General features: G+C 43.7%; 1 protein-coding gene across 2 annotated transcripts in view; it reads right to left on the bottom strand.

Annotated features, from left to right (window-relative positions):
* The window catches only part of FNBP1L (formin binding protein 1 like), a 535,360-nt gene that overhangs the window by 228,375 nt on the left and 287,654 nt on the right, over positions 1-19,331 (bottom strand). For both annotated transcript variants that reach the window (XM_085602211.1, XM_085602212.1), the window contains exon 3: positions 12,795-12,848. In XM_085602211.1, the coding sequence (XP_085458337.1) occupies positions 12,795-12,848 (54 nt within the window). The remainder of the gene's footprint in view (positions 1-12,794; positions 12,849-19,331) is intronic.

Genomic DNA, 19,331 nt, shown 5'->3' with positions numbered 1-19,331 from the left:
TCCCAAGTTCTTGCAGATAGGAATCAGCCAACGTTTCCTGATTGCAGAATAGGCAGGGCAAAAGAACAATACATGAAAGATATTCTCGGTTGTATGGATGCATGCGGGGCAAGTATCAATGCTAGACTTGGACCATTTAGAGGTGAAGGACCTTATAGGAAGGGTACCATGCCTTAGCTGAATATACAGCTTTCGAGCAGCTGGGGGTTCAATTAGATCCATGAATTCCTCAACCTTAGGTTCTGGTTTTACAGAGAGGAACTCAGATGTCAACCTACCCAATAATGTAGAGCTCATTAATGTTTGGTGGTTTAGCGAGCGTAACTGAGTGAGGAGTATATTCTTAGGTATCCCAGTGCAACAGATCTCAGGAGTGTCCCCTAGTCCAGAAAAACCGAGCCGGGTACTAACTCTACTAATATACTGAAGCCATGGAATAGTTTTGTGTTTAAGAATAGGCCAGATCTCAGAAAATTCTGCTCTGTAATCAGCTAATTCAGGAACAGACCACAACCTCTTCCAATACATAATTGGTCTAGCATTTATGATCTCCTCTATTGGAGACAGGCCAAGATCAAATCTAAGAGGGATCAATGGCGTGCTAGACGGTAGTCGAACTACATTTCTAGCAAAAGATTGCTCCACCTTTTTAAGATCCATAATCTGCTTATGCCCCCACAATTCAGCCCCATAAATTGCTGCCATTCTTGCTTGGCGACTATATATTTCAAGTACAGGGGAAACCGGCCTATAAGTAGATTTCTTAAAAACTTTGCTCAGTCCCCCCACCAGCTGAGATAGCCTAAGCGTAGATTTGGCAATCTGCTTGTGCCAATCAAAATTCTCAGTTAGAGTAAGACCCAGATAAGTGAATGTTTTAACCCTTTCCAAGGGCGCATCATGAAGCACTGGATTTGGACGCACCCTTTTGGGGGGGTTGAAGATCATAAACTTTGTTTTGCCTATATTGATTTCCAACCCCCGAAGGTCACAAAATTCCACAAAACCATCGAGGATTTTTTGAATGCCCGTTGATGTTCTAGACAGCAACAAGGTGTCGTCTGCGAACATCAGAGCGGGCACTCTACCTGTGGCCAATCTAGGGACATCGTTATTTGCCACACCATTCAAGTGATCTACTAGGCCATTTATGTAGAGGCTAAACAAAGTTGGTGCCAACACACACCCTTGACTAACTCCTTTTAGGACAGGGAATTGATCTGTAAGTTCACCATACCTCCCACTCCTAATCCGCTCAAAATTATTTAAGTGGAGCCTCGAAAGGATAGCTAGCAGGTAGGGTGGGAGGCTTAAGTCTGCCAGTACTTTCCATAGTTTTGCACGCGGGATCAAATCAAAAGCGGCCCGCAGGTCCACAAACAAGGTAGAGGCTGCCACCCTCCACTTTTGCTATTTTCCAATAAAGGACCTGCAGGCGGAATATCTGGTCTAAGGTGTAAGTGCCAGACCTAAATCCTGCCTGGAATGTAGATAAAATCCCTTTTTCCTCAATCCACCCAAGGATCCCATCAAGGATAACCCTCCCCATCAGCTTTTGCGATGTATCAATTAAACTGATGGGTCTGTAATTAGAGGGAATTAGTAGGCAACCCTTTCTTAAAATAGGCACGATTTCTGCTCCTAGCCATGTGGGAGGCAAGTCGTCGCCCTGCAAGATACCATTGAATAGAGCAACCAAATAAGGGGCTCATATTTTTGGTTGTGTACGAAACAGGTCTCTGGCAGTCTATCCAAGCCTGGAGCCTTGTTTGGGAGCAAGGTTCCTAATGCTGCCTCTACCTCGGACAAGGTAATTAATTCATCTGCAGAAAGGCATGGACGGTCAACAATTGACCGCCCAGGATCTGCAGCCCCACTAGCCCTTTGGGATCGCTGGGGTTCAATAGTGTTAACAAACGTACCACCAGACTCAGAAGTGCCATAAAGAGCGCAAAAATGACTTTCCCAGACAGAAGGGGCTATATTGGGGACAGGTGCAGGGACAGGTGCAGGGACATGCCCACCAAGTCCAGTTGCAACCAAGGTCCAGAATAGTTTAGGATTCTTATTAGTAAGTGCGGATCCCAGATTCTCCCACTTAGTAGCCTCCCATTCTCTCTTTGCCTTAAGGAGTGCCTTTTTATACGCGGAGCGTTGTATTTTAACAGCCTCCCTATTATTAATTTTTAAAACTCTAGAGTGCCCTTCTGGCATTCCGACAAGAGGCATTATACCACGGAGAGGACGTGGTCCGTAACCGATTTTCCCTTCTCTCTGTGCAAAAAATGTCTTTAACTGCTATGACCAGTTTGTTGTGTATATCAGATGCCCTACCTAAATGACCGAAATTCCCCATCTCTTCTATGAATGGAATAATGATCTCATATAATGCAGCAAGTTTGCTGTCGGACATCTGGAATTCTGGCCATTTAACCCTACGTCTACAATTTGTGATAAGAGGCACTGTGGCACAATTTTCACCAGATGTTTGACATTTCAACCCAAAGCTCCCCATCTTTAATGAGAGTACCAGGGCATTATGGTCACTGTCAGATCTTTCAGTGACCCTAAATTCATACACCCTGTCCCAATGCCTAGCTTCTACAAAAATATAATCAATAATTGAGGACTGATTTAGTCGGTTAAATGTAGCTTTCCCCGGTCTATCGGGTTCAACCCTCCCGTTACATGCTCGTAAAGAAGTAATGAGCGCAAATGACTAATTGTAAAACTAAGGGGGTCCAAGCCTTAACCCGAGTAGTCAACGGCTCGGGGATAACCCACAGTGAATCAACATCATCCAGGCCGGCCAAATTCGTGTCTATAAGTGGTTCAAAATGGCAATTGAAATCACCTCCCACTATTAACACAGTGGAGGAGTCCATTGACTGGATAAGGGTTAACAAAGTTTCAATAGCCTCAGACACAAGGCCCCGCCTGACTGGCCTTGAGTATACATTAATCAAGGCAATATTTGGTCCTTTTAAAGTTGACAGCAATACGCACTGGACATCCAACGAATTAGTTGGAATTTGCGATGCCTTAGCTCCCAAGTGCGTGCCGACCCATATAGACAATCCCCCCATAGGTCTGCCCTTCTCACCCTTACTTGCCAAAATATCGTACACAGCAAATCCCTGGGCTATACTTCTTTTTAATGCCCAAGTTTCCTGCAGCATACAAATGTCGTGTAGGGCCATAAAAGAGCCCCACTCAGGAATAGGCAGTTTACTCTTAAGTCCCGCCACGTTCCAAGAAATAATTTTGACATAAGCAGACGGCAGTTCTGGACTAATTGGATCATGTTTCAAGGAATCAGAAACATCATTAGTCACTACAGAACTAGTTTCTATTGCCGGCTCATTCTCACAAGTCAGTGAGAGTTGGTCAGTAGGGGAGGGGGCAGTTACAGAATGGATAAATTGTTCCAATAACAAAGTTTGCACTGGAGGGATTGACTTATCATTCAGAGCCTGATGCTCTGTAGTGGGCGGCATACCCTTGGGGGATCCCCCCTGTCAGTCGCAATCATCGAAGCCTGAAAAGGCATCAAATCTGTTAGTAACTTCCAACGAAGTGAATGGTAACCGATAGTCTGTCCTCCTAGAACTATATCTATAGCTCCTGGGGGGTACAGTATCCCAACCAGGTGCATTTTCAGGTGGAAATTCAAAAAGGAGGTTTTCACCTTTAAGAGTGCTGCAAAACAATTTCATATAAACCTCTGCGACTAATCTATGGGGTAGAAACAGATGAATCAACTTCTCTTACAGTGTATAGAGAGGAAGGAAACGCCGCTACCATAAGCATTCACCATCAATTACCAAACTGGGGGAGGCAAGTGAAGACTTACACTCCATGAAGTCAATTTCCTTGCTCACCACATGAGGTTTCCTTCAACAGCCCAAGCTATACTGGGCTTGCTCTTATGTGAGCAGTCTTAGTATGATGCATCTTAGCCAAGACTACAATATTGTGCATATGTGCATAGATGGCACACATTCTACCTCTTTACTGAAATGCCTGAACTGCTTCAGCAGTCAATGATTATTTTTCACTGGGAAATCCAGATTAGAGGTTTGACTGCCAATGATCAGGCATTGGATGCGTATCGGAGTGGCCCATTTGTGGGTTTTATGGAAGAGGCTACATAAACTAGCAGAGCATGCTGTAGAATCTGCTGCTAGTCCAAAGACACATTTCAAGAAGTTCAAACTTTGACCTAAGCTTCTTGCCCTAAACATGAGCACTCAAGAGTGACCCCATCTGGCGGTGAATCTACAGTCTAGAATCTTCATAATGGAGGAACTGGAATGGAACTCAACACTGGCTTCTCCACAACACACAAATATATATATATTTTTTTTTAAAGTATATTCTGCCCCCCCCCCCCCCCCCCCCCCCCCCCCTTGGGGCAGATCGGTTTGTTTATTTGGAAACCCCACTAGACACCAGAGAATGTTTTAAATGGAAGCGACCCCTTGGGCAAGGGTCGCTTGCTTATGGGCCTAAATAATTTTTAAGATTTTCCTCCCAATTTATTTATTTTTCTGGCCCATGCTGGGGGGGGGGGGGGAGGAAGAAAAGCCCACTAGAGCCAGGGATTTAAAAATAAATAAATTGGTCGCTTCCAGGGGACAGATCTGCCCGTTTGGGTAGTGACATAGCGTGTTATAATGTTAAATGTTTTATTTCTTGTGAATTGCAATTGTAATGCTTTATTTCTCACTTTTTGTTCGAGTTCAAGGCTTTTGCTCTTTAGACTGGTGGTTCTGCTGTTTGTGTAGTTGCATGTGTTTGGTAAGAGACTTTTTTTGTACAATATAAAGGAGTTTCATTTCTCTGCATGAATGTGTTTTTTGCAAATCGTGTAATAATACCAGTATGTTTGGCTTCTGTTTGAGTGTCAAAAAACTTTTTACATTTGTGCTTGATGTGTATTTTGTTGTCTTGTGAGTAATTGGTTTTGTTTTTTTCTTTCTAGTGGAATATCGCTGGGTTTTGCTGTGTCTCTGTAGAGTAGGTGCTGGTGAGTGTAGCGGTCTCTTGTAAGTGAATCGTATAGTTTTTGAGTATATAGATCTTTGTGATAAAGGCACACATTTTTTAACTTACTTATTTTGCACAATGTTGGTTGTTGACTTGTTTGTGCAGTCTCCTTTCTTAATAAGGATAAAGGCTAGCCGCAGGATTACTGCTCAGCAGGTTGTTGGTATGCTTTTTGAGTCTCCCTCTGACAATGGTTCAGAGACTGACTCTGCATCTGAGGCAGGGGAAGATTCAGTCAGTGAGTTTTCTCTCCACATGAAATCATCGGATGATGAAGCTACTCTCAGTGCGGATGAAGCTACTCTCGGTGTGGATGAAGTGCCTGTGTTAGAGGAGGACATTGATGTGCCGATAGTGCGGCAAGAGGCATCTGGGTTGCAAGGCTTCGAGTTGGCAGTGATGACCCTCTGGGTTGCCCCAGGCATGGTGCAGCCGGCATTGCCAGACTTTACTGGTGTTCCAGGGTGTAGAGTGAATACTGAAAACTTTTTGCCGATAATTTTTTTTCAGTTGTTTATGGACGATGTATTTTTGGCAGAGATTGTTGAGTAGACTAATTTGTATGTCAAACAGTTTTTGAGGGACAACAGTGCCAGCCTTAAGCCCCACTCTAGAGCTACCCGGTGGACTCCCACAAATCTGGAAGAGATGGAGAAGTTCTTGGGTTTTACTTTTTTCATAGGCTTGCTAAGGAAGCCATCAATGACTTCATATTGGTCTACTAATCCCTTGATGGCAACTGCTATATTTCCGGCAGTCATTTGTCCTGATAGGTATTTGCTTCTGCTTCGGATGATGCAGTTTGTAGATAATGGTTTAGCGTTGCCACGAGATCACCCTGATTGGGACCGTCTTTTTAAAATTCAGACTGTCATTGAATACTTTGTTGATCGATTTTCTGAGATCTATGCTCCAGTGAAAGAAATAGCAGTGGATGAGTCTTTGGTGTTGTTCAAGGGCCGCTTGGTTTTTAGACAATACATTCCTAGTAAGAGGGCACGCTATGGAATTAAGCTGTATATGCAGTGGGACAGTCGGACTGGATAGGTCTCTAATTTCAGGGTGTACACTGGTAAGGAATCCAGGATTAACCCCCCTGGTTGTTCGTCCACTTTAGGAGTGACTGAGAAAATTGTGTGGGAACTTGGTAGAGGACTTTTTAACAAAGGCCACCATTTATATGTAGATAACTTCTACACTGGTGTGTGCGGTTGTTCAGGGAATTGGCCAAAGTGGACACTGTTGCTTGTGGCACAATCCGCTTCAACCGTAAAGGTTTCCCAAAAGAACTTGTTTGTCAAAAGCTTGTGCGGGGACAGTGCAGTGCAGTGCGAGGAGCTTCTAGCTGTGAAGTTTTCAGACAGGAGAGATGTCTACATGCTGTCTACCATCCATGATAAAAGCACTTCACCTGTGACTGTTCGGGGTCAGGTTGCTGAAGTGCGCAAACCTGTGTGCATTTTAGACCATAATAGGCACATGGGTGGTGTTGACAGAGTAGATCAGAGGTTGAAACCTTACGCTGCTCTTCGTAAGGCTTACATTTGGTATAAGAAGTTGGCTATCCATCTTTTACACTTGGCAACCTTTAATGCTTTTGTTGTATTCCAGGATTCTTGTCCTGAGTCAAAGATGACTTTTGCTAAGTTTCAGGAGTCTGTAATAGGTAGCCTTGTTTTAGTGGAACAGGCAAGTGTTCCTTGGAGTGGTGAAGGATGTTGCTAGATTGAAAGATCGCCACTTTCCTGATCACATTCTTCCCACAGCCTCAAAAGACTTTCCCAGTATGAGATGTAGAGTCTGTTAGCGAAGAGGTATGCGGAAGGAGACTCGTATGTACTGCCCCAAGTGTCCTTCTAACCCTGGGCTGTGTGTGCCTGCTTGTTTTAGAATGTACCACACGCAAAATAATTTTTGGGAGCATCCATGAGTGGTAAAGTGAACTGCCTGGCCTCTATTGTTTAATATTTTTTGTTCAGTTTCAAGGTTGGCATTTGTGTAGTGTATTTAGTTTCAGATTTTGTGTTAGTAGATCTGTATCTTTTTGCAATTTGTTTGTGTTTTATTTGTATTAAAAAAATCCTAAATGTGATGATGGTGTGCGTGAAGTGGCGCTTGTCTGGCGGTGAGTGGACTGGTGCTTGGCTGGCGGTGTGCATGGACAGGCGCTTGGCTGGAGGTGTGTGTGGACTGACGCTCGGCTGGCGGTGTGCATGGCCTGGCGCTCGGCTGGCGGTGTGCGTGGACTGGCGCTCGGCTGGCGGTGTGCGTGGCCTGGCGCTCGGCTGGCAGTGTGCGTGGCCTGGCGCTCGGCTGGCAGTGTGCGTGGCCTGGCGCTCGGCTGGCAGTGTGCGTGGCCTGGCGCTCGGCTGGCAGTGTGCGTGGCCTGGCGCTCGGCTGGCAGTGTGCGTGGCCTGGCGCTCGGCTGGCAGTGTGCGTGGCCTGGCGCTCGGCTGGCAGTGTGCGTGGCCTGGCGCTCGGCTGGCAGTGTGCGTGGCCTGGCGCTCGGCTGGCAGTGTGCGTGGCCTGGCGCTCGGCTGGCAGTGTGCGTGGCCTGGCGCTCGGCTGGCAGTGTGCGTGGCCTGGCGCTCGGCTGGCAGTGTGCGTGGCCTGGCGCTCGGCTGGCAGTGTGCGTGGCCTGGCGCTCGGCTGGCAGTGTGCGTGGCCTGGCGCTCGGCTGGCAGTGTGCGTGGCCTGGCGCTCGGCTGGCAGTGTGCGTGGCCTGGTGCTCGGCTGGCAGTGTGCGTGGCCTGGCGCTCGGCTGGCGGTGAATGAGTAGTGACTAGCTTCTGGTCACTACACACACTGCTAGCCAAACGCCACTCCACGCAATCCGTGAGCTGGTGTGGTTGCTGTGTCAAGAATGTGGGCGTGTGAAAGTGATGGGCCCTTGAATGGCGCTGTCTGCTGGTGTGAGTGTTGTAAAGTGCTGGGCCCGCGGCTGGCAGTGTGAATGGTCTTGTATGTGTCACACGTATGAAAGGTGTATGAATGGCCTGTAAAGAGGTTGGTGCCTTGTCGTGGCTTTACAGCTCACGAGCTGTGAGTCAATGGTTCAGTTTCTCGTCCTTTCAATTATTAATAGTGCATTTCATTTTTGTGAAATCTCTGGTTAATACAACTGTATATACTGAACCATCACTCACCCTCATGCCAAATCCAACCAGTATGTATGTGTGTTTGAGGAATAGGTGGTTGTGCAGAAAAAAGTGTCTTTTGTTTTTGTCAAGCAGGGTATACCTTGTCCCTTTTTGTGAATGTTGTAATGTGTTGGTTTTGTGCCTGGTGGTGTGAATGGTCTTGTGTGTATCATGTATGAAAGGTGTGTGAATGGCCTGTAAATCGGTTGGTGCTTTGACGTGGCTTTACAGCTCACGAGCTGTGAGTCACTGGTTCCGTTTTTTGTCCTTTGAATTATTGACAGTGCATTTCATTTTTGTGAAATCTCTTGTACATAAAATTATATATACTGAAACCATCACTCGCCCTCGTGCCAAATCCAACCAGTATGTGTGTATGTGCTAAAAATAACTTACCAACTGTAGATTTTGTCGTACACTAAACACCCATGGGAGTACATGGTGATGTCTCTCTTGCGGATCCCAACAAGTTATCTTACCCACAATGTTCTGCAAACCTCAAAATATCTGTCACATTTTCCTTGCACTATTGTGCCAAAATGTTCATGCAGCAGAAAGAAACACATTTCCTACCCCTTGCCCTTTCTCCAAGTATCCCAATAGAAATGGTACCTCACTCGCGTGGGTGGGTCAAGGACCCGTGACAGGCAAGGGCCCACAACCTTCTGAGGCTACATCAAAATTTGCCTATCACAAAACAACCTTGTTTTCCAAGGGGGGGGGGGGGGGGGGTTTAAGGGGGGGGGGTCACCTGGGTTTTTGGCCCCGTGCTCGGCTGCCATCTAGGGAAACCTACCAAACCCACACATTTCTGAAAACTAGACACCCGGGGGATTCCAGGGAGGTATGGCTTACGAGGATTCCCCAACGTTTTCTTACCCCCAATCCCCTACAAACCTCAATTTAAGCTGAAAAAAAGCACTTTTTTCACACACTTTTGTGTGGAAAGTTGCAGCATCACCAGGCTGACACAAATTTCCTACCACCCAGCGTTCCCCCGGGTCTCCCGATAAAAATGGTGCCTCACTCGTGTGGAAGGCCCAAGTACCCACGACAGGCAGGGGCCCAAAACGTATTGAGGCGACATCAAAATTGCCTATCACCAAACAAACTGGTTTTGCTAGGGGGTCACCTAGGTTTTTGGCCCTGTGCTCGCCCGCCATCTAGGGAAACCTCCCAAACCCACACATTTCTGAAAACTAGACACCCGGGGTATACCAGGGAGGTATGGCTTGCGTGTATCCCCCTACGTTTCCTTACCCAGAGTCCCCTGCAAACCTCAATTTTAGCTGAAAAAAATCACTTTTTTCACACATTTTTTTGTGGGAAAGTTGTGGCATCACCGGGCTGACACAAATTTCCTACCACCCAGCGTTACCCAGGGTCTCCTGACAGAAATGGTGACTCACTCGTGTGGGAGGCCCAAGTGCCCGCGACAGGCAAGGGCTCAAAACATTTTGTGATAGGCAATTGTGATGTGGCTCAATATGTTTTGGGCCCTTGCTTGTTGCGGGCACTTGGGCCTCCCATACGAGTGAGGCACCGTTTTTATCGGGAGACCCGGGGGAACAATGGGTGGTAGGAAATTTGTGTCAGCCCAGTGATGCCACAACTTTCCCACACAAAAATGTGTGAAAAAAGTGATTTTTTCAGCTGAAATTGAGGTTTGCAGGGGATTCTGGGTAAGGAAACGTTGGGGGATCCACGCAAGTCATACCTCCCTGGAATCCCCTATGTGTCTACGTTTCAGAAATGTGTGGGTTTGGTAGGTTTCCCTAGGTGCCAGCAGAGCTAGGGTTCAAAAACTACAGCTAGGCACTTTGCCAAAAAAGGGTCATTTTTCGCAGTGAAATTGAGGTGTGTCCACGTTGCGTTTTGCGCCGTTTCCTGTCGCGGGCACTAGGCCTACCCACACAAGTGAGGTACCATTTTTATCGAGAGACTTAGGGTAATTCAGATTTGCAAAGCAAGTGTTATTACCTATTGACTCAATGCATTTCTGCCTTCCAAATGAAAGACAATGTGTAAAAAAGAAGTAATTTTGAAAAATGACCGATAATTCTCATTCTAGTATGAGTGTTCCCAATTTCGGAAATGTGCAAATATCTACTGTTTCTAAACTCTATATTTTGTTCCCGTTTCAGAAATACATAGGTGTCTTTCATACCAATTTTTCCATGTATACATTTTCCAAGAATAATTGCTATATACCCGCTACATAATAAAAAAACATTGCAAGTCGCTGCTCAGTTTTTGGCTCTGGGTTCGTTGGGTTCTTGGTGAACCTACAAGTCCTATATATCCCCCACAACCAGTAAGGTCCCGCGGATGTAACGGTATATTGCTTTCAATGAGCTGTCATAATTAGAAGAAGTTATAGGTGAAAACGTTGACACAAAAGGTTGTTTTTTTCAACTAATTTTCAAATGTTCCTTTTTTTTTTATCAACAATTTTATTGTTTTTACAAAGAACAAACACCAGCAATATAACACTGGATAGCACCAATAGAAATTTTCCTATATTTAACTGTTAGTTTCTATAAAGAAACCTTGAAGGATCTACACAAATGACCCCTTGCTGAATTCAGAATGTTGTCTACTTTTCAAACAATGTATAGCTTTCCAGGATCCATTAATGCTTTCATACCCATTTCTACCATTAACTGGAAGGAGGTTGAAAGCACAAAAAATAGCAAAAATCGGCTATGTCCCAGAAAAATGCCAAAACTGTGTAAAAAATGTTGGTTTTCTGACAAAAGTCTCTCATTCCCTAAAAGCTGGGAAAATGGTGATTCCAGCCCCACAAACCCTTTTTTGATTCCATTTGCAGAGAGCAACCTAGACGCTTTCATTTGCAGCACTTTTTTCCCCATTTTTCCCAAAAAAACAAAACTTAGCTGTATTTTGGCTAATTTCTGGGACCCATCCGGGGGAATCCACAAACCCTGGGTACCTTTAGAATCCCCATGATGTTGGAAGAAAAGGACGCAAATTTGGCGTGGATACCTTATGTGGTCAAAATGTTACAGGGGCCTAAGCGCAAACTACCCCAAATAGCCAAAAAAAGGCTTCGCATGGGGGGGGGGGGGGGTGGCCGAACAGCGAAGGGCTTATTCATGGTTGCCAATTTGACCAAAACACACTTTTGTCCATGTGGGTTCCTCATATTGACTTCTTATGAACCGATTTCTTCATTTTGGCACTCTTCAGTATCACAAAGATCCGGTAAAAGTGCCTGGGCTATATATTTTTCCATTTTGTACCTTTTCAGTGGAGAAGGGTTGGCAAGCCCATGTAGGATTTAGTGGAAGTGTTATCAACACACCTTAAAACCAAAGAATGAGGAGAAATCAGTATATACTTTAAGGGTTTTCACCAAAGTCCTTTTAACCCTCACCACCATTGGAGATCATAGATCTTTACCAACTAGTACAAAACAGCCTCCATGAGAAGCAATTTAATCAACGTCTGGTCAATTTCGTTCAGGGATCCAACAAAGACCTGTGAGCTCAGAAATGTTAAATCCCAGCGTTGGATACTTTAGAGAGATGCCTACTTTAAATAACTTTTACAGTAATGGGTCAATAGTTTTTACTGTGTAGTTTTCTGTAAACTGGGGTCATACTAAAATTGCTGGGTTTTTTTGTATAGTATTCCTTGGCTGTCAGAATTGTTCAGAGGTGCTTCTGAGAATAACAAGGGGTTAAATTTGTGCAAAGAGGCAAACAACATTTCATTGATCTATCTTCAGTGTGACAAATACATTTAACAAAGACTTATGTAACAGAGGAGTAAACTGAATGATTGAGCAATCATTGTAAAGCAACATAAGTCTGAAAAGAGTGACAGTGGGGTGGTAGTGCGTTTCTCTCTAGCCAAAACAGCTTTTACCAACTGCAATGCAGAACCAGGAACTGAGCTCTTTTGCTTCTACCTAACAGTGTGTGCTTGAAACTAAACCCAAGAGCCGTAAGAAGCTAAGCATCGTGATACATCCATTTTCATAATAATTTTAAAAAAATATATGAAGGGGTGATCCATCCATCCATCCCTTCCAGTCCATAACATACGCAGTATCAGGCAAATATCCCACTGGCATAATGGAATGCTTTACAATAAAGAAACTGGGCTTACCATCACAAAATATTGAAAAGAAAATGATGCTCAGCAAAAACAGAGCAGCTAGAAAGAAACACAGGATTAAGTCTATCGATATAGTAAAAAAAAAAAAAAAAAAATGGAGATGTCCTATACGCAAAACCTGGGTAAGGCAGTTAACACATGGAATTAATGTTCACTGTTTGTGTCCAAAAGTTGATAACGTGATCATAACCGAGTAAACGTTTATTCTTGACAAGTCTGACAACACAACAATTTGGACTGAACTCCTGGTGCTATTCCATACAACAAGCACAACTGACCATACTCATTTAGGCCAGTGTTGTATCCAAATTTATATGTAAAGAATTTTTGTACACTCTGGAGTTGTGAAAGTAATTACTCAGTCAAACATGTAGTAAGAGTAGGCATATCACTTGAATCAACAACATACACTGAACCAGATCAAGATTTGCATGCGTATGAAAATGAGTAAATGTTTCTTACCTCGGTTCTTCATCTTTGGATGAACGTTTGGGATAATATTTCTTAACCAGGGTTCTAAGGAGGAAAAAGTGTGTCATAAGTCTTCAAACAAAAACATTTTTGTTATTTTTGCAATTATTTTAGAAAATAAGTTTACATTACTCAAATCTGTTATTTTCTGCCAAACGTTTTCAAAGACAGTATTACATATATCAAGCATGCAGATGAATATTATTGTCAAATTCCTAATTAACAAAATATTGCAGGATTTTAGTGCAATAGGATTATGCACCCAACCGTTACATTGATAACCTCATTTCAACAAGTCGCAGAAAACTAGTTTCAGTTACTATTTCTTTTTTTAAAGTAATCTGCACCCATTCTGGAATTTTGAAAACAGACATATCGCGGACTGATGAACCAGGTACCATTAAAAACAAATGCAAGAGAGAAAATTAAATTTTCTTTTTTTTAATTCAAGGTACAGCAATCAAAACAACGCTGAAAACATATCCTCTCAGCAAATAGAAGTTCACACCGCACTGGTGCATCATTTTAGAATGAGTAAATAATGCACAAGAGGTTGAAATTCTTCAAACAATCAAAAACACATTTGTTTATTTAATACATTTGATTAGCAAGCTCTCAAACATAGCAGCGTATTCTCTAACTTAATTTGTCTAGGTTTTGGAAATTAGGAGAGACCTTTGGTGGCATACGACAATACAACATTCAGCTTCAAACACTGAAATAGGTGTAAACGCAAGGCACAACCTCCGAACTTATGCAGAAACTCCAGATAATTAAGAATGCAGCAGCCAGGCTGATCCTCAACCTGCCCAAGAAGACACATCACCCAGCAGCTGAAGAACCTCTACTGGATCTCCATCAGAAGAGACGCCAGTTCAAGCTTCTGACTCGCGCCTACAAAGCACTTAACAAAATAGGTCAACAGTACTTGAACCACCACCTGACCTTCAACCAACCAACTACAAATCTCCGCTCTGCACATCTTGCACAGGGGCTCAGACCCCACACAAAATCCACAACTGCACTGGAGGACTCTCCTCTCACCTCACCGCCAAAGCCTGGAATTTCCTCCCTCTCCACCTCTGCAACACCCCCTGCCTGACCCACTTCAGGAGGGAGCTCAAGACCTAGCTCTTTGACTAACACGGGCAGCGCAGGGTCTGGATACACCCCCGGGTGCGAAGTCACGCTCTACAAGTACAGATTGATTGATGTTTAGAAGTTTGTCATAGTAACTCTATCTGACCCCATTTGGGTACCAGATCTATGCTTCACACCACCAGGACTTCCTCCAAGTGTAAAATCCTTATTTAAAATCTTTAGGGACAATTCATTCAGGATTTTTTAGTTGCTCTATTTGGGCTGAAACAGTATTTAGAGTGTACCCTCTCTCCAGAACATTCACAATTGAGTCTGACTTAGCAACTGTATAGCTTATCGACCTGGAAGCAGGGTTTGCCCTAGTTTCTCTACCAGTTTCTCGTCCCCAAATCAGTCATCGACAAGGACGATTACCGCACTCTCTGCTATTATGATGCTTATCTCACCTTTGCAATCTCCCGAATAAGCATGGCAGTCTTCCATAATAGGTTCATGTCAGAGATGCATCTGTTCCCCCCTTTGCATGGAATAGCTAAGTGCAGAGAATGCATGTTCTTTATCCCATTATTATAATTAGCACTTGCACAGCACACAATTTGCTATTAGTATGGCTTCACAGTGCCATTTGGTAGTCCTGGATACGAGTTACCAAACATTTCCACGATAGACAAGTCTGTAATTCCTAACCCCTTCCTGTTCCTCTCCATTTCAGATGGACTTTGGTTCTGGAGCTTAACTGCATCAATTAAAGACCAGCTATATCCTATTTTTTCTTACAGCCTAGTGAACACCTCAGCCGTCTGATTCTCCTTCAACTCTCCACCTGGGATTTTTCTGAAAAAGACGTGTCTGTCGCTCTCTGACTAACTGCAAATCCAAAAACTTCACATTTATATTTTGGTGACTGTAAAATTGGGCTAATGTGTTTCTATCAATGCTCATATTCGTACAGTTGTAAATTTATGTACAACATGCTTGAAAGTTCCCATTCTTGAGACAGAGCAAATCAAAACAACACTGTGCATGGTCAATGTTTAAAATAAAGTGACAAGAGGCAAACACTAAAAGCATATATGGTCTATCAAATATAGTATATGCCAAATATAAATGTGCAAATTCTAGTTTATTTTTCCTACATATCACTTAACCTAACCTACAGTCTAGTTTGAAGAGGGTGGCCCTCACATGGGCAGATTCTGACAAGCTTGTACATTATATTACTAATTAACGTCATCAACACTATATCAACAATGAAATACAAACACTAATTTAAAAGCTTCACCATGTTCCAGGATTAAATGTTGTTCCTAGTAAGAAAGAAGGAAAATGCTACTTACCAGTATGCATCTGTTCTTGGCATGTAGAGCTGTAGATTCGTATACTTGTGCATAGATCACCATCTGGTGTTGGGCTCAGATGTTGGCACTTTAGTTTTTGTCTTGGAAGAAGTCTTTTGTAGTCAAGAAGTAGGTGACTCCTCCTTAGGACGATAGTGCGCATGGGCATCGACTCCATCTCCAGATTGTTTTGCCATGGAGGGTCATGATGGAGTTAGTAAGAAATAGAAAAGGATGTCCATGTGTAATGTATCCAAGTAAGATAGTACTGGAATAGACAGGAGTTATCCGGGAAGGCGGGTGGGCGTATACGAATCTACAGCTCTACATGCTAAGAACAGATGCTTACTGGTAAGTAGCATTTTCCGTTCGAGGCATATGAGCTGTAGATCGTATACTCATGCATAGACTAAACAGCAGTTACCCCCTTAGCAGTGGCTACCTGTTGCAGTGGGTTGAAAACGTGTTCTTAATACAGCCTGGCCCACACTAGCTTATTGTTTTGATTGCACGTCTACACAATAGTGTTTTGTGAATGTGTGAGGTGTATACCAAGACGCTGCTTTGCAAATGTCATCTTGGGAAATGTTCCCTAAGAATGCCATAGATGCCCCTAGTTTACGTGTGGAGTGAGCCTCAGGCGGAATGGTTAAGGTGCGTTTGGCTTTAGCATAGCATATTTAGATGCATTTAATAATCCACAGTGCAATCCCTATTTGTGAGATAGGATTGCTTTTATGAGGTGGGGAGAAAGCGACAAAAGGTTGTTTAGTCTTTCTAAAGGATTTTGTTCTTTCAATGTAGTAATGTATTGCTCATTTTACATCTAGTGTGTAAAGAGCCCGTTCTGCTAGTGAGTCTGGTAGAGGGAAAAACACTGGGAGTTCTACAGACTGGTTAAGGTGGAAAGTAGAGACAACTTTAGGTGGAAATTTTGGATCAGTCCTAAGAACCACTTTGTTAAGATGGATTTGTAGAAATGGTTCTTGAATGGTTAATGCCTGGAGTTCACAGACTCTTCTGAGAGGGGTGATGGCAACCAGGAAAACTATTTTCCAGGTGAGAAATTGTAATTCGCTTTTATGCATAGGTTCAAATGGGGGACGCATGAGCCTGGTAATTCCCACATTTACGTTCCATGCTGGAGAGGGTGGAACTCTAGGTGCAATTATTCTTTTAAGTCCTTCCATAAATGCCTTACTAGCTGGTAACGTAAACAAAGATAAGTGTTGTCTGTTTTGGAGATAGGCTGCTATTGCCGTGAGATGTAGTCTAATGGATGTATACGCTAGGTTACATTGTTGTAGTTGCAAAAGGTAACATATGTTTTGAATAGAAGCATCTAGTGGGTTGATTTTGTTATTTGTACAGTAAATTACAAATCATTTCCACTTTGCGGCATAGCAAGCTCTAGTGGTAGGCCGTCTTGCTTCTTTAAAAATGTTCATGCAGTCTGGCGGGAGATTAAGGTAGCCAAACTCTAAGACTTCAGGTGACAGATCGCAAGGTTGAGTTGACTGGGATCTGGATGCCTTAGCTCTCCATGGTTCTGAGTGAGAAGCTTGGGTGAGAGGCGTAACTTTTGATGAGGAACTACTGATAGTTCCACGAGGGTTGTGAACCATGGCTGTTGGGCCCATGTTGGAGCAACCAGGATCATTGTGAGGGAATGCTGCTTGAGTTTCCGAACCATTAGCGGAATGAGTGAGAGAGGCAGAAAAGCGTAAGCAAATTTGCCTGACCAGTTCATCCATAGCGCATTGCTTTTGGACAATAGGTGTGGATACCAGGAAGCGAAGCTTGGGCATTTTGCGTTTTGGTGTGTGGCGAACAGGTCTATTTCTGGGTGGCCTCACATTTGAAAGAATGGAAGCAGAACTTGAGGATGAAGTTCCCATTCGTGGATCTACTGTGTTTGGCGACTGAGCAGATCCGCAATTTTATTGTGTACTCCTGGGAGGTGTTTTGCAAGGAAATGTATATTTTGGGTAATGGCCCATCTCCATATGCTTTGAGCTAGGTGTGAAAGCTGCAGAGAGTGTCCCCCTCCCCCCGTTTTTGTATGTAATACATTGCTGTCATGTTGTCTGTATGGACCAGAACAGCTTTGTTTACAAGGTGGAGTTGAAAAAATTTCAATGCTAGGAAGATCGCCAACAATTCCAGGTAATTATTGTGGAATTGTTTTTGTTGAGGGGTACATATGCCCTGAATGGTACGGGTTTGAAGATGAGCTCCCCAGCCAGTGAGCGATGCGTCCGCTGTTACCACTACCGGTGGAACCGGGTCAAGGAACAGCCACCCTTTGGCAAGGTTTTGTGAGTTCCACCACTGCAGAGAGCAATGGGTGCGGTCATCTACCAACACCAGATCTGTTAGCAGACCTTGAGCCTGGTTCCACTGACGTGCCAACAACTCCTGTAAGGGACGCATTTGGAGTCGTGCATAGGGGACGATGAGAATGCAAGAGGCCATCATCCCGATTAGCTGCATGAATACTCACGCTGGTAGTGAGTGTTGAGGCTGAAATGTTGCTATTAGAGCTTGTATGGTGCTTATCCTGACTGGGTTGGGGGTATGCTAGAGCTTTTGAAGTGTCTATTGTAGCCCCCAGATACTGTTGTATGTTGGATGGTTGGAGATGGGATTTGGTGAGGTTTACCATGAATCCCAAGCCGTGAAGCAGTTGGATTGTTTTGTGTGTGTTGCACACAGCTGCAGTAGGAGTTGGCTTTTATGAGCCAGTCGTCCAGATAAGGAAAGACATGAATGTGCTGTCCTCTTAAGTGGGCCTCGACTACTGCGGGGCACTTGGTGAAGACTCTGGGTGCTGTAGTCACCCCGAATGGGAGGACCTTGAATTGGTAGTGTTGACCATCTACCACGAACCCAAGATATTTCCTGTGAGCAGGGTGAATGGGAATATGAAAGTAGGCATCGTTTAAATTGAGAGTGGAGAGAAAGTCGCCCTGTTGAAGTAGTGGGAGCACCTGTTGGAGAGTGACCATGTGGAAGTGCTCTGACTCAATGTAGAGGTTTAGCGGTCTAAGGTCCAATATGGGCCTGAGAGATCCGTCCTTTTTTAGAATTAAGAAATAGAGGGAGTAAACCCCTGTGCCCTGGTGAGGCAAGGGGACTGGTTCTATTGCATGTTTTTGTAATAGAGAGAGAACCTCTTGTTTGAGAAGTGTGAGATGTTCCGAGGAAATTGGACGTTGTTTGGGAGGAATATAGGTGAAGAAAAAAGAAAACAAGAATAATCAAATGTCCAACAGATCATATAATTCCCTCTATAGGCCAACTCAATAGAGGGTAAGATATCATTCCTCTTCCCCTTTTTTGAAGTCAGTCTGAAAAATACAAAGATTAGACATAGAATACTAAACCATATTTCTAACAACCGAGTCAAAACCAAATAGTACTTGTCCGCATGATGCAAGTTGGAAAACGGATCAGTCCCTTTTGAACTAGAGACCACCCTACGTTATATTACACATGTAGGCAATTGTTATTTTAATATTTTCTTTTTTCCTCTTTTTGATTCTGTGCACGTTTTACTCTAAGAATTTATGGGTGACTCTCACTGAGCACTTTATTGAAAGATTGGCTTTCCACATGGCACTCTTTTCCTTAGAGCACATTCGGGCTATTCAAATCTTGGGTACTATCCCTCCTGATTTCTGAAATATTCTTACTGGAAATGACAAAATGACGCTATTTAAATTTGTTTTTGGCTGCAGGAGCTCTAATTGAGTATGAGCACCAACAAAGTTATAATTAAAATTACTTCGCTAATATTCCCCAGTTTTTCATATATATATTTTTAGTATTACATTTAGAGAGAACCCCTGCTTATCGCCGCACAGACGATAAAGAAATTCCTAAAAAGGTATTGGTCCTGACGAAGGAGACGTGAAATCTGTATATAGTCTCCGAAACATGCGTAGACCAGTGACCACATATCTGGGAGACCCATAGAAGAACTATATGCCAATGTTTTGATTAAAACCCTTCATGACTTCTCAGGAATTCCACTAACTTTTGGACTACAACTCAAGCAGGATCTTACACCAGATGTGGTTCTCGTTTT

The sequence above is a fragment of the Triturus cristatus genome, chromosome 4_2 (assembly GCF_964204655.1).
Source record: "Triturus cristatus chromosome 4_2, aTriCri1.1, whole genome shotgun sequence".
NCBI classification, from domain to species: Eukaryota; Metazoa; Chordata; class Amphibia; order Caudata; family Salamandridae; genus Triturus; species Triturus cristatus.
Note: the sequence above shows the minus strand (reverse complement) of the source record. Positions and strands in the feature narration are given on the sequence as shown.